The following is a 13,896-nucleotide window of genomic DNA, read 5'->3' as shown; positions in this document are numbered from 1 at the left end:
ACTACATACTGACCAGAGTTACTCCAAAGTCAGCACTAGGGCTGACAACAACAACAACAAAATCTTTATTAGGGTCATAGACCAGCATAAAAGGGTGGGATGCAGTCATTTAAAATCTGAAAAGCGTTTTGGAAAGCTAAAAGGTATTAAAACAGATGGTGAATATAAAAGTCTCTAAGAATTTAAAAGAAGCTAAAAGAAGGGATAGGAGCATTGGGCAGATATGGAAAAGAATAAAAGGTTGATATATAAAAGACTTTAACTATTAATTTATAGAGCACTCTGATATGTTAATTAAATCTAGTTTGTGGCACAGGTCATCCCCCGACAAATTTTGAGCACTGCTATGCAGAATCTAGCAATATTGTATGTTGTAGCAGGATTGGTATCTGAGAGCAACAGGGAGGTATAGAATTGCCCTGCGCTCCCCGGGTACTTATAAAGTAGTGGGGAAATCAGGCTAAGACTAGAACTGAAAATGAGGGTGAGGAAGGAATGCTCATGCAAAAGGGAAGTGAGGGAAGAAAGCAATGCAATATTACATCCTTACTGAACCACTGTGAAGATGCAAGAAAACAAAGTTGAAGCAATTTCAATTCTCCTGTTGGCTTTGGACCTGCTTGTACAATCCCTGCATTGCACATCTTACATGCAAGCAGCAAAATGAAATCTCATTTAAAAGGCCTTATTTATCCAGCATCATCCTATGACCCACCCCCATATACAAAATTTAAATTCCGTTGCAAATAATGTGATCAGAATCAATCATAAGAGATGTACACTACATTAACATTACATTAACAGCTTCAAACAGATATGATTTGCAAGAAATCACAGAAATTGACATCATTTTCTTGCAGGGATTATGTACTCTGTGATTCTACCAAACCCACCCAATACTGTATTGGTGATAGAATTTAGTACCCTGAGAATCTCAACTGTCATTAAAGATCAAACTAGTAAATTTCTAGAGGCTCTATTGATGCAGTAAACCAACAAACCCTTGCTTCATGTTTCAGACCACATGTAATTATTATTACAAAGCAAAAGATTCATACATAAGCCCTCTTCAGAATATTGATAGAAAAAATCATTGGTGGTTCAGTAGTAGAATTCATGCGTGCCATGTGGGAGGCCCAGGTTTCATTCCCACCCAATGCAACAGTGCTTTGATTCCTGCACAGCACCAAATACATGCAGTTCTGCATATTTTGGCCTCCTACACCCCAAAGATTATCCGGATATATTTTACCGGACACTTCTATTTCATAGGTCATATTTAACTTTTTAACATTTAGCACCTACCAGCATTAACTATGGCATCAATCTCAAGCACCGTGATATCACCTCTGTAGAGGGAGACTTTCTCACTCAGATTTTTCTTCTCCAGCAAAGGTTCCTGGGTGTTTTCTTCTGTAAGAAAATGAAAATATCTTAACATACACACCAGTAGCACCACGCACTGAAGAAAAAAACCCCATAGTGTATAGCAGAGGATTAGTATTTTACAACTGTAATTTTAATACTATAAGGATTAAAATTAGATCTACTCATTACCAGCAGCTGTGTTAACACACAACAATGAACCAGACTTCCAAGCTTATCATAGTTTATCACGAACAGACAGCTTCACTCCACCCCTGTCATGAGCAGGATAAAGAAACCTAGAAGCTTTGACCTCACATTACCTCTGAGTCAGGGACTGGGATTTTCTCTTTAACATGGCTTCAGGTTGATTACTGATTGTGATTTGTTAATTTTATGTTTTTAAGTTTCTCATAACTGAGACAGAATCAGTATAATGGCATAAAACAAAGTCAAGTAATGTTTGTTATAAAACAATAAATATTTTATTGTTAAAGTTGGAGGTAACCAATGACAAATAGCCCCAAGAAGCAGATTTCCATCCTTTTTTAAACAGTATTATTAAATGGACACTTAAATGGACACAGGGATAATTGCCCATTCTCGAGATGATACAATATACAGAATTGCACCACTGCAGTCTACTAGCTTTCATCAACTGTCATGCTTATAACTACATCTACATAAAAATGTGTGGAAGAGAGATGTGCTTGAGGGAAATATAACGCCTTCTATATGTAAGCTAGACTTACAGTGTAGAAGCAGATTTTGGAAAGAGCCAATTGCAACCCTACAACAAATCCAAAACAAAAAGAGATTACATCAAAGACAACTCCCAAGACTGGAGACAAACATAATGGAATCAAATGTTCCCAGTTTAAGAAGCATGCTCTTACGTCCATTGGTGTCCTCTTTATTCTCATGAAATGCCTTTTTGCACACCAAAAGGAAATCTATTCATCCTTACACGGGTCTGTGACACATATTATCCTGTATAATGTGCTAGTGAATGTGAGCTGTACAGAGTAAAGAAGCGTTACCAGTGTGAAGTTGTTACCATTTTTTTTACAGCATTTTGTCATGCTCTACTGAATCAGCAAGTGGTAATGTAACCTAGTCATCTGAAAATCTTCACCTACTGATTTATGAAGATTATCTAGCTATTAAAGGCACAAGAACAAGCCAAGAGGTTTGTTGATGAATTGGCAGCTGTAGTGTTAACAACTTACACATGACCAGGCTAGCAGATGCAGCAAAAGGTTTAGAAACAAGGAAGTCATTTTTGGAAGACCCCATGAATGGGCTGAAATGTATAATAATAATGCTAATAATAAAAAATTTTATTTATACCCCACCCTCCCAGGCCAGAGCCAGACTCAGGGCAGCTAACACCAGTAAAATTACAACAAAAACATAATGGGGGGGGCAATTTAAAATACAGGTTAAAATGCAACTTAAAATGCAGCCTCATTTTAAAAGTAGCCCATAAATCAAAAGCATAAGAGGAGGGAAACAGAAGGGTCAGACTGAGTCCAAACCAAAGGCCAGGCGGAACTGCTCTGTCTTGCAGGCCCTGTGGAAAGATGTTAAGTCCCACAGGGCCCTAGTCTCTTGTGACAGAGCGTTCCACCAAGTCGGGGCCAGTACTGAAAAGGCCCTGGCCCTAGTTGAGACCAATCTAACCACCTTGAGACCTGGGACCTCCAAAGTGTTGTCATTTGTGGACCTTAAGGTCTTCCGCGGGACATATCAGGAGAGGGTGTAATGCCCAAATTTGCCTGCCTTGACATTGTGATCAGGTTAAGAGAACCATCAGAGAGTGAATGTAGGACTTTGGGTTGCCATATGTGCTCTTTTTCCAGGACACATCCTCTTTTTCAGGTCCAGTTGCCATATGTCCTCTCCCCCCCCCACCCCGGACATATTCTCTTTTTCAGGATCAAAATTTATGTCTGGGCGCATTTTTAAAATTTGGTAAAATATCCAAGATTTTTGTTTTTTGTTTACAGTAACCCAAGAAAATTGTTCTAGTGCATTAAACTCAGATCTAAGGCACCTGGCTAAGCTAGTCTGCAGCAGATAATCACAACAAAGCAGCATCTTAAACTAGCTACATACAGTATAAATTCCTTCTCTTGTGGCTGAACTAAAAGGATGCTGGCTCAGCTGTAAGATCTTGGAGGAGTCTGGGAGGGCAAGAGTTAACATAGCGATCCGTAGTCAAAAGTAGAAGTCGGCAAATATGCCCTCTTTTTTGCTCTTCAAAACATGGCAATTCTAGAGAATGTGCTCTACCAGAACACCAGAACTAATTGGGTACCATAGTCAAGGCTCTTGGACTGCATTGGCCTAAGGAGGGGGAAATTGTGGCAGATCACTAGGCTTGACCAGAAGTAAAAAAGCTATTGATGTGGTTATACAGTGGTACCTCCAGTTACGAACTTAATTCATTCCGGAGGTCCGTTCTTAACCCAAAACTGTTCTTAACCTAAGGCACACTTTTGCTAATGGGGCCACCTGCTGCTGCCGCGCTGCTGGCTTGTGACTTCCGCTCTCATCCCGGGGCAAATTTCACTACCAGGAACATCTACTTCTGGGTTAGTGGAGCTCGTTACCCGAAGCATTCGTAAGGAGGACGGTACGTAACCCGAGGTTCCACTGTACAGTGGTACCTCGGGTTACATATGCTTTAGGTTACATACGCTTCAGGTTACAGACTCCACTAATCCAGAAATAGTACTTCGGGTTAAGAACTTTACCTCAGGATGAGAACAGAAATCGTGCTCCGGCGGTGTAGCAGCAGCAGGAGGCCCCATGAGCTAAAGTGGTGCTTCAGGTTAAGAACAGTTTCAGGTTAAGAACGGACCTCCGGAACGAATTAAGTACTTAACCCGAGGTACCACTGTACTAGATTGATACTACTACAGGAAACTAGTTAGGGATTTGCTCTCTGGAGGTAGAAGCTCATGTTCTAATCCCCATGAGTAAACTATATCTGCAGTTCTCTTTCAAAAGCTCACTGTTTACTGAACACGAATAAATGTTTTGACTTGCTTGGAAAACATCTATTGTGCCTATGTGTCACAGACTGGTTAGCTGCAAGAGGAATGGTGGGAGGAACCAGCTGAGGACCCGCGCCCCCAGGAAAGAAGGCTCAGAGCCAGGGGATTGGTGGTGGGACAACAATGAGTGGTCAGAGGGAGAAGATTGGGGGGAAGTGTATGAAATTGAAAAGGTAATGGGGCTTAGTGAGCGGAAGGAGTCTGTGGCAAAGAGAAGTCCAGAATCAGAAGTAGGAGAGGAGGCAGAGCTAAGCCTGGCTGGCAAGTCGCGCAGGTGTCTCCCCCTCCTGCTGCGACAAGCTCTGCTCCCCTCTAGTCTCCCAGAACTATGAGAGGCATGAAGAGGGTAGAGAAGAAGCTAGCTTCACACAGGTATAGTCTCAGGTTGCTTGGTGGAAATCCAGTAGAGGAGGGGACTTAGGCAGCTATGGGGAGGTGGGGACCTTAAGTCTCAGCAATTGCTTCATGGGGACAAGACCTGGCAGAGATGAGTTCCTATGCTCATTGGGCACTCCTGTGATTTGTTTTTGCTTTATTTTTGCCAATAAAGACTTAACTACAACTTGCTCATTTGTAATTTACTGCTGGCTCGCGCCTATCACCATGTTTGGGGAAAACAATGTTCAGCAGATGTGTGATTTGAACCAATGTCTTCCATGTCCTGGTATAATGCTTTTGTTCACCAGGATAATGCAGCATAGTTGTTGCTGAGCTGCTTTGCTTGTACATCGTTTCTTTTGAAATGAATGCATTTGGGTTCAATAGCTATGTATCTTTATTCTCATAAAACCTTCTGGTTCCAAGCACTGAGCTCCAGTGCCAAGACTTAGAAAGTCTGCGAGACTAATTTTTGCATGTGTGTGAGTGAATTAGAATTGCAGGTGTTGCATGAAAATGTTGATTTGTATATGGTTTTTCTATGATATAATGTATGTTTACGTTTTAAAATGCAAGTTTCTTAGAGGCCTTTTAGGTAACAAACAACTATTAAGTCTGATAGTTAAAACTAATAAAAAAAAAAAGATTTTAATTTTAAAAAGTGAAGATGCCAAAAACTGTTGACCTACTAATTTTAGCATGCTTGAAACCTGTACACATAGATTGATGTGCTTTCTAGAAATATTATGTTTGATTTCTAGATTTTACAAGCAGTTGCTCAATTTAATTTCTCTTTTGGTCATTCATTAATTTTATAAAACAATGCATTTCCAAAAGGAGAAGATTTAACAGAAAATATAGTAAAATAATAATAATAGTAAGGCAGGAAGTAATTTCCCTCACACAACTGCCTGCCACTTAATGTAACCAACAATGCAACATTTTTATCTTAAGTACAAAAGCACCCCAAAGGAAGTTCATTATATTTGCCAGGGGAAGCATGCCACTGGTATTTCAGAAAACTTCATTGTGTTTTCACAGTCCTACACCCTCGATTTCTTAACCAGGTTTGGAAGAACACATGTGATGCACAGGAATGTGTACCACCTTTCCATAGCCCCTCTTCTCTCATGCAAATAATCTTCAACGGTCTTAACCATGGTTAACAGTTATTTGTATATTACAATTAACTGCTGTTAATACCAACCACAGTTTGCTTCATTTATCTATGACTTCAATACATGGTTAATGGCAGTACCAATGTGGTTAAAACCAGTGGAAGGGAATCTGCAAGCCAGAAGAGGAATACTCAGCCCCATAGTCCAACCACCAAATAATGGCAAAAAAAGATTCCAAAATTAGTAGTTGGATGGGCACACTCTGCAGTTTAGTGGTTGGTAGGTTGGGGTGCTCTGCATCTCACAGTCATCCTTATAATTCTTCATTACTTCTTTCTCCATTTTCTTTTATGCTGTTTTGTAATACTTGACCCAGGACTCAGCTAGACTGGTAAAGAAAAAATATAACATTGTGCCACCAGATGGTGACATGAAGTCCTGTTTTTCTTTAGCTGTGATCCCTGTTTAAATTTACGCTTTAAACTGAAACACTTATTTGATGTGTCTAGATCCAGCCCCCTTCTGTTCTCACAATAGGGGTGTGATGTAGATATTCACTGCTGATAGCAGTGCTTTAGGCAAGCTCTAAATCCTGGATGTCAGGGGTTCAGAGACAGAGGCACAGGTGAGGGAGGAGACGGAGAGCGACGAGGAAGAATCCCAGGACAGTGAGGAAGAGGATGACAATGACTTGAGATCTTCCATGAGTCTCTCAAGTGAATCGGAGGATTCTCAGGAGGGGGCGCCCCTAGTCAGGACAAGGGGGGTCACAGGGGGGACCTGCCAGGAGCAGGGAAGCAGCAGGGAAACCCCGAGCGGGAGTGGGAGATCGGGGCCGGCTTCCCAGCAGGAACGAAGGGAAGAGAGGGGGGTTCCCAGTGTGACACACGGAGTGGAGCAGGAAAGAGACAGGGGAAGGAGATCTGGGGAGAACGTCCTGGCGGAAGAGGCGGAGAGTAGTACAGGGAGTAGTGTAAGTGTCAAAAGGAAGGTCAGGGGTAGCGAGCGCGCGCCAAGTTCAAATGTGGAGGCGCGCGGAAATGGAGAAAGCCCGGAGGAGGAGCCCAGCCCCAAAGCACGAAGGAGGGGGGAACAGGCATCTCAGGAATCCGCTTCTGGAGAGAGCAGGAGGGAAGGAACCCAGGGGGGCAGAAAGACCCTGCGGAAAAGGAAAGACAGGAAGAGGTGGTCTAGCACAAGCCTCTTAAGTTGGTGCAGGGGCGGGACCGATTCAGAGGGGACTTCAAATGTCTAACGTTAGAGACTCGGGGCTGCGCGCCTCGGTTGTGGAATCAATAATGAACTGCAATAAACATCCTTGTATATAAGAAGAGCTTGGCGTTGGTCTTTTGTGAGCTGAGACCTGAGGCAGCCTCTGACACTTGTCAATCGTCTATATTTTATTTTCATAACAGTCTCATCTCCCGGAAACCAATCCTGGTAACAGGTATATGGAACATGACTGCAAAGCTGAAAACTTCATAGCGTACAGGTGAGTCTTTAACACATTCTGCACATGCTAACTACTACCCCTTTGAGTGGCTGTGTACCCCATACTGACATGCCTCTGAACTAGGTCATCCACCACCACTCCATACCCCTTGTAAAGGTAAAGGGACCCCTGACCATTAGGTCCAGTCGTGGCCGACTCTGGGGTTGCGGCGCTCATCTCGCTATATTGGTTGAGGGAGCAGACGTACAGCTTCCGGGTCATGTGGCCAGCATGACTAAGCCGCTTCCGGTGAACCGGAGCAGTGCATGGAAACGCCGTTTACCTTCCCGCCAGAGTGGAACCTATTTATCTACTTGCACTTTGATGTGCTTTCGAACTGCTAGGTTGGCAGGAGCTGGGACAGAGCAACGAGAGCTCACCCTGTCGCGGGGATTCGAACTGCCAACCTTCTGATCGGCAAGTCCTAGGCTCTGTGGTTTAACCCACAGGGCCACCCGCGTCCCCTTGTAGAAAGAATCAAAAGTATGAATCTCCTTCAGGGCTTCACTATTTACTGGATAACGTAACATAGGGTGTGAAATATACAAATCAAAGGTATGCAATTCCTTAAAGAATAAGGAATGTTGCAGTTAGTGCCCTTAATGCTGCATACAGAATACGGTGCACAAAATGGCAAGAGACAGTTTTGTGTTCAACTACCATAAAATATTTATTTTGTCTAGATTATAAAATTATCTCCTTTGTATCTGCATAGATCTTTATTAAATGAAAGCACACTGTGGTCAAGGATAGACTTCTAGAACTGTTTGCACATTCTTGTTTTGTTTTTGTATTGTAGAGGTCATTTGATTTTTAGCAATACAGACAAATCTAAAGCCAAAAGGCTATTCTGCTGCAAGACATCAACAAAATGCAAAGGACAGCTTTTTCAGCTGACAAAGCCTCTCATCCATCCTCACCTAATGACCTCTTTATTCATCCTGTGAACACGCACAGACTAATCAGATGGGTGCCTTGCTAGCAAAGCAGCTGACTATTCCAAATTTGCATGTAAAGTGAGAATAAAATCGAAGGGAACTTTTGCAGAAGTCCAAAACATTTTGCTTTAACATATACCACTAGAGGGAGCCTTTGTCAAGAAAATAACATTTGAGAACTAATATTGAATTTTGGCACAATTGTGCTGGTTTAGTTTTATGAATTAAAATAAACATTTACTACTAAGGTTTTCTCCTCAAGATGCTTAGAGCAAATATAGAGTCCTAGAAGTGCATAAATGCACATGATCACAGTCTGCATTCCATTAAAGCATGTCAGTAGAGCATACACCTGGGGCAGGTAACGTAAGGCCCAGGGGCTGGATGCGGCCCAATCACTTTCTCAATCCGACCCACAGACGGTCCGGGAAACAGCATGTTTTTACATGAGTAGAATGTGTCCTTTTATTTAAAATGCATCTCTGGGTTATTTGTGGGGCATAGGAATTCGTTCATTTCCCCCAAAAAATATAGTCCAGCCCCCCACAAGGTCTGAGGGATGGTGGACCAGCCCACAGCTGAAAAAGGTTGCTGACCCCTGGCATACACTTTAGAATCCTAGAATTGCAGGGTTGGAAGATACGCTGCAGAGTCCAACCCTCCCACAACGCAGGAATATGCAGCTGTCCCAAGTGGGGATCAGACCTGCGACCTTGGCATGATCAGCACTATGCTCTAACAAACTGCGCTCAGACTCTTAATCTCAGGGTTGTGGTTTCAAGCCCCACGTTGAGTGAATGATTCCTGCATTGCAGGGAGCTGGACTAGATTACCCTCATGGTCCCTTCCAACTCTACAGTTCTATGATTCTATGACAGCTGCAAGGGCAAGACATTCACACCTTGTTACTTGGATTATTCCAGATTGCATCTTAACTTCACAAAGGTTTCTCAGGTAGATCAAATGTTGTCAAAGAATGAAATCAACTGTTTTTCATTTTAAGGATTCATATATTATGGAGCTTCTGTGTATCAGTTTCTTTCATTTTTTTTATCCAGTACAGAGAAGTTTTGAAAGATCTCTAAGTAACAAAGGTAGCTAAAATTATATTTCTGGTTAATACAAATGCTGATGCAGTAATATCCAGTCTAAGTTATTTTCAACTGTTATAAGTCATTCTAAAAAGTTTTTTGAATGGAGAACTATGTATCATCTAATTATAGTAAACAACTGTTAACTAATTAGCAAACACCAAGCAAAGGTAGTGATTGATACAGCCATGGGCTGTTCTTTGCTGGTGGAAGTGATTCACTATTAAAACAAATTATATCTGGCCCCAAGCAGGGGAACACTCTAGAACAGATCAATAGTCCTTAGCTTGGGTCATTTCTTAAAATGTTTTGGGAAGGGTTTCATACAAAGTCATTAAGGTAGGTATTGTCCAGGGGTCTTTGTGCAAACTAACAATTCAAATATAATTGTCATGGCATGCTAGACACTTAGATAAAATCTGTTCCTTGAGGTACACCTTTCTCTTCAATTACATCCTTTGCTAACATGATACTGTGGCTCTTTTCTTCTTCTGCAGTTGGATCATGGTGTGTGGGGGTGGGGTGGGGTATGTATCTGTGGGTGGGGGTGGGGGGTAGGTGTGTGGGTGTGTGGATTGCCCCAGCCACTCAGGGTGGCTCCCAACGAAAATGAGTAAAAACACAACCCATTTATTATTTAACACATTTTTATATCACCTTTCCTCATTGTTACACCCAGTGAAGGCAACATATAAATCATAAACTGATTTTAACAAAACATTTGCACAAATTAAAAATCAGTATAATCTTTCAAAACTCCTGGACAAATGAAATGTTTTTGCTTGGATCTTAAATAAGAGTAATGTTTATATATTAAAATGTTGTTTATTTTTAACAAAAAATACTTCCCAGCATAGTTTATAGAAACAAACAAAAAACAAAACGAAGACAGTGCTACTCCTCAGACCTACAATGAAAAAAACAAACAAACACAAAAAGAATAGGGAGATAAAAGGAAAAAAGAAAGCTAAAATTCAATGTAGCTTATTGCTTTATATGGATTGTGAGTAGGTTGATAATGGCTATCAGTAATGTAGCATGCTTTCTGAACATAAAGTGTTCAGGACCTGGCAAAGAATTATGAAAGTCAATATATCTCATACACCACTGATCACCACCTGATTTCAACCACTCTGGCTATGTTAAATAATCATATTGCAGCTCAAAAAGCCACAATATGAACAGGCCTCCCTCTGGTCTGGAGCTAGCAATTAAACAATAAAGCATTCCACAAACCACAACCTCTCACATTGTCTAAATCAGAGAATTATGGTGAACTGCCTTTGACTCAGGACACAAAACCAGAGTCTGAAGTTCTTTTAACATCTTGGCTGGTTCCAAAGCTGCCAATCTCAAGCTTCCTGCTTTAGTTTAAATGGGAAATATTGGCCAAGGGAAGACTTCTTGGCCTGCTTTCACTGGTTTACCACAATGATGCTCTCATTGTTCAGAGAGAAGCCAAGCTGCATAAATACTTACAGCACATGTACAGAGCTCAAGCAGAACTGAGCTACTCAAGTAACAGCCCCTCCCTTCTATGATGGAAGGAAGGTGGGATATAAATATAACAAAAAAGTATTTTCTGGAAACTAAGGTTTACAGCAATTAGGAGGGCTGCACACAGTTTATAGAGGAAAGTATGGCAATGCAAAGAGGCTTTATAGCATGGGAAAAACTAATTTAGAAGAGGCATTCTAACTGTCTTTCTACCTGCCAGGTTCTGGTTAGATCTACAGCTCTTACATTTGAGAGAGAAGGACTACCTGGACTGGACTTGGTGCTTACATGAAGTTGCACATTTAGTGAAGATTTGAGGGAAAACATGAGGTTTGAAGCTCAACATCAAAAAACCTAAGATCATGGCCACTGGTCCCATCACCTCCTGGCAAACAGAAGGGGAAGAAATGGAGACAGTGAGAGATTTTACCTTCTTGGGCTCCATGATCACTGCAGATGGTGACAGCAGTAACGAAATTAAAAGATGCCAGGTTCTTGGGAGAAAAGCAACGACAAACCTAGACAGCATCTTAAAAAGCAGAGACATCACCTTGCTGACAAAAGTCTGTATAGTTAAAGCTATGGTTTTCCCAGTAGTGATGTATGGAAGTGAGAGCTGGACCATAAAGAAGGCTGATCGCCGAAGAACTGATGCTTTTGAATTATGGTGCTGGAGGAGACTCTTGGGAGTCCCATGGACTGCAAGAAGATCAAACCTATCCATTCTGAAGGAAATCAGCCCTGAGTGCTGACTGGAAGGACAGATCCTGAAGCTGAGGCTCAACTCCCTGGAAAAGACCCTGATGTTGGGAAAGATTGAGGGCACAAGGAGAAGGGGACGACAGAGGACGAGATGGTTGCACAGTGTTCTCGAAGCTACCAACATGAGTTTAACCAAGCTGCGGGAGGCAGTGGAAGACAGGAGTGCCTGGCGTGCTCTGGTCCATGGGGTCACAAAGAGTCTGACACAACTAAACGACTAAGCAACAACAACAAATGAGGCAAATCTTGTCTCCCAAGATTCCACTGTGTGCCATAATTGCCCCATCTTTTGCCAAATATTCAAATGAACATGCACAAATTCAAAGGAACCCTGCTTGAAGCAAAGCTTGCACATTTCAAGGTGAATGGGATGGGTAGAATGCTCAGTTGGAAGAAAGCCAAAAAGATGAAAGCCAATTCTAAGCCAGCGCCCAGTTGTTTTAATATAAAAGCTTGAGAAGAGTCCCAGAGAACAGGGTTCAACACACCAAACAAAAACTCAAAGAATAAAAAACGCTGTTCAACCTACAGGCACCAAGCACACAGCACTGCAACATATGACTGGAAAGAACAGGAAATTGAAGGGGGAGAGAGAGAAACAGAGGGAGAGAGGGAGAGGAACAGCATGCATAAAGAGGACAGATCCGTGCTGTAAAAAATGTAACATGCAAGATCATATTTCCACATGGAAAAATTATTAATACATGAAAGAAAGTTAAGTGTTAGATCTATAAAATGTTAATAACATTTTAAAGAACATGTAAGTGCACTTTTAGTCCTTTCCTGGCCCCATTGGTCACTGTGTACTATTGATGTCTTGACTGGGAGTAGTAGTAGTAATAGCTCAAAGTTCAGTTGCTAGGTTACCGGCAAATCAACATTTAGATCATCATGGGAGGCTAGAAAAAGAATGCATTTCTGTTTTCACAAGATAACTGAATAATTTAAAGAGAATACTTCCTTCTACCCTAATTTCCATTCTAGCAAAATAGCTATTGAATTTGCAATAGCTATGTAGTCAGTTATGATGACCGACTGAAATGCAGTAAGAAAAAGCTATAAACACAAATTTAGCAAATTATGAAGAAAGGAAAAAATTGAATATGAAGTATAGTTCTGCCTTGTAGTGAGGTTTTAAAAGGTGTTACTGCTGATAATTCATCTTAGAAAGCATTTGCAGCTGCAATACTACTCCATATTCAAGGAAGCAAGCATACGGCTTCTATAACTTTTGGTTATTAGTTCAGATTCCCTACTACATGGCAGCCTATGGGAAACATGTTTGCCTTTTGAAAAATGCTGCTCAAAGTTGATGCCTGCATCAAATTAATAAGTGACATTCTTGAGTTCCGTCCTTTTTAGGAGGAATATCCTCTCATTATCCACTCCCAACATGTTTTAAGATCACTTGGAAGCCCTCCTGAAACTAACAAGACTTTAAGTATACATATTCAGGAGCACAACCTCAGAGGAGAAAATAACTGCAACTTTCAATACAACACTAACTGTGGTCCTAACAGCATCCTTCCCTCAATTTGTTATATTTCAGCAATACTGTATTCTAACACCCTTTTTTAAAATAGACTAAAAACTATGCTTGAAGAATGTCGGTCAATTGATTTGTCAAGTAAACCCTGTGTACATTAGTGTGTGGGCATGGCAATGAGGTTATCTTCAAGTTAAAGACCTACATTGGCTCCCAGTACGGTTCTGAGCACAATTCAAAGAGTCGGTGCTGACCTTTAAAGCCCTAAACGGCCTTGGCCCAGTATACCTGAAGGAGCGTCTCCACCCCCATCATTCAGCCAGGACACTGAGGTCCAGCTCTGGGGGCCTTCTGGCGGTTCCCTCTGTGCAAGAAGTGAGGTTACAGGGAACCAGGCAGAAGACCTTCTCGGTAGTGGCGCCCGCACTGTGGAAAGCCCTCCCATCAGATGTCAAGGAAATAAACAATTATCTGACTTTTAGAAGACATCTAAAGGCAGCACTGTTTAGGAAAAATTTTAATGTTTGATGGTTTATTGTGCTTTTAATTCTGTTGGGAGCCACCCAGAGTGGCTGGAGAAACTCAGCCAGATGGGTGCAGTATAACTGTTGTTGTTGTTGTTGTTGTTGTTGTTGTTGTTGTTGTTGTTGTTGTTGTTGTTGTTGTTGTTACTACTACTACACTACTACTACTACTTAGGCTGCAGG

At 41.6% G+C, this 13,896-nt stretch overlaps 1 protein-coding gene across 5 annotated transcripts in view; it reads right to left on the bottom strand.

Annotated features, from left to right (window-relative positions):
- Nucleotides 1-13,896, bottom strand: part of MACROD2 (mono-ADP ribosylhydrolase 2) — a 996,145-nt gene that overhangs the window by 968,893 nt on the left and 13,356 nt on the right. For 4 of the 5 annotated variants that reach the window (XM_081189152.1, XM_081189149.1, XM_081189153.1 and 1 more), the window contains exon 3: nt 1,306-1,413. In XM_081189152.1, the coding sequence (XP_081045278.1) occupies nt 1,306-1,413 (108 nt within the window). The remainder of the gene's footprint in view (nt 1-1,305; nt 1,414-13,896) is intronic. The other variant, XM_081189150.1, reaches the window with a different exon arrangement.

Source organism: Podarcis bocagei (assembly GCF_964188305.1).
Source record: "Podarcis bocagei genome assembly, chromosome: 3".
Lineage (NCBI taxonomy): Eukaryota > Metazoa > Chordata > Lepidosauria > Squamata > Lacertidae > Podarcis > Podarcis bocagei.
Note: the sequence above shows the minus strand (reverse complement) of the source record. Positions and strands in the feature narration are given on the sequence as shown.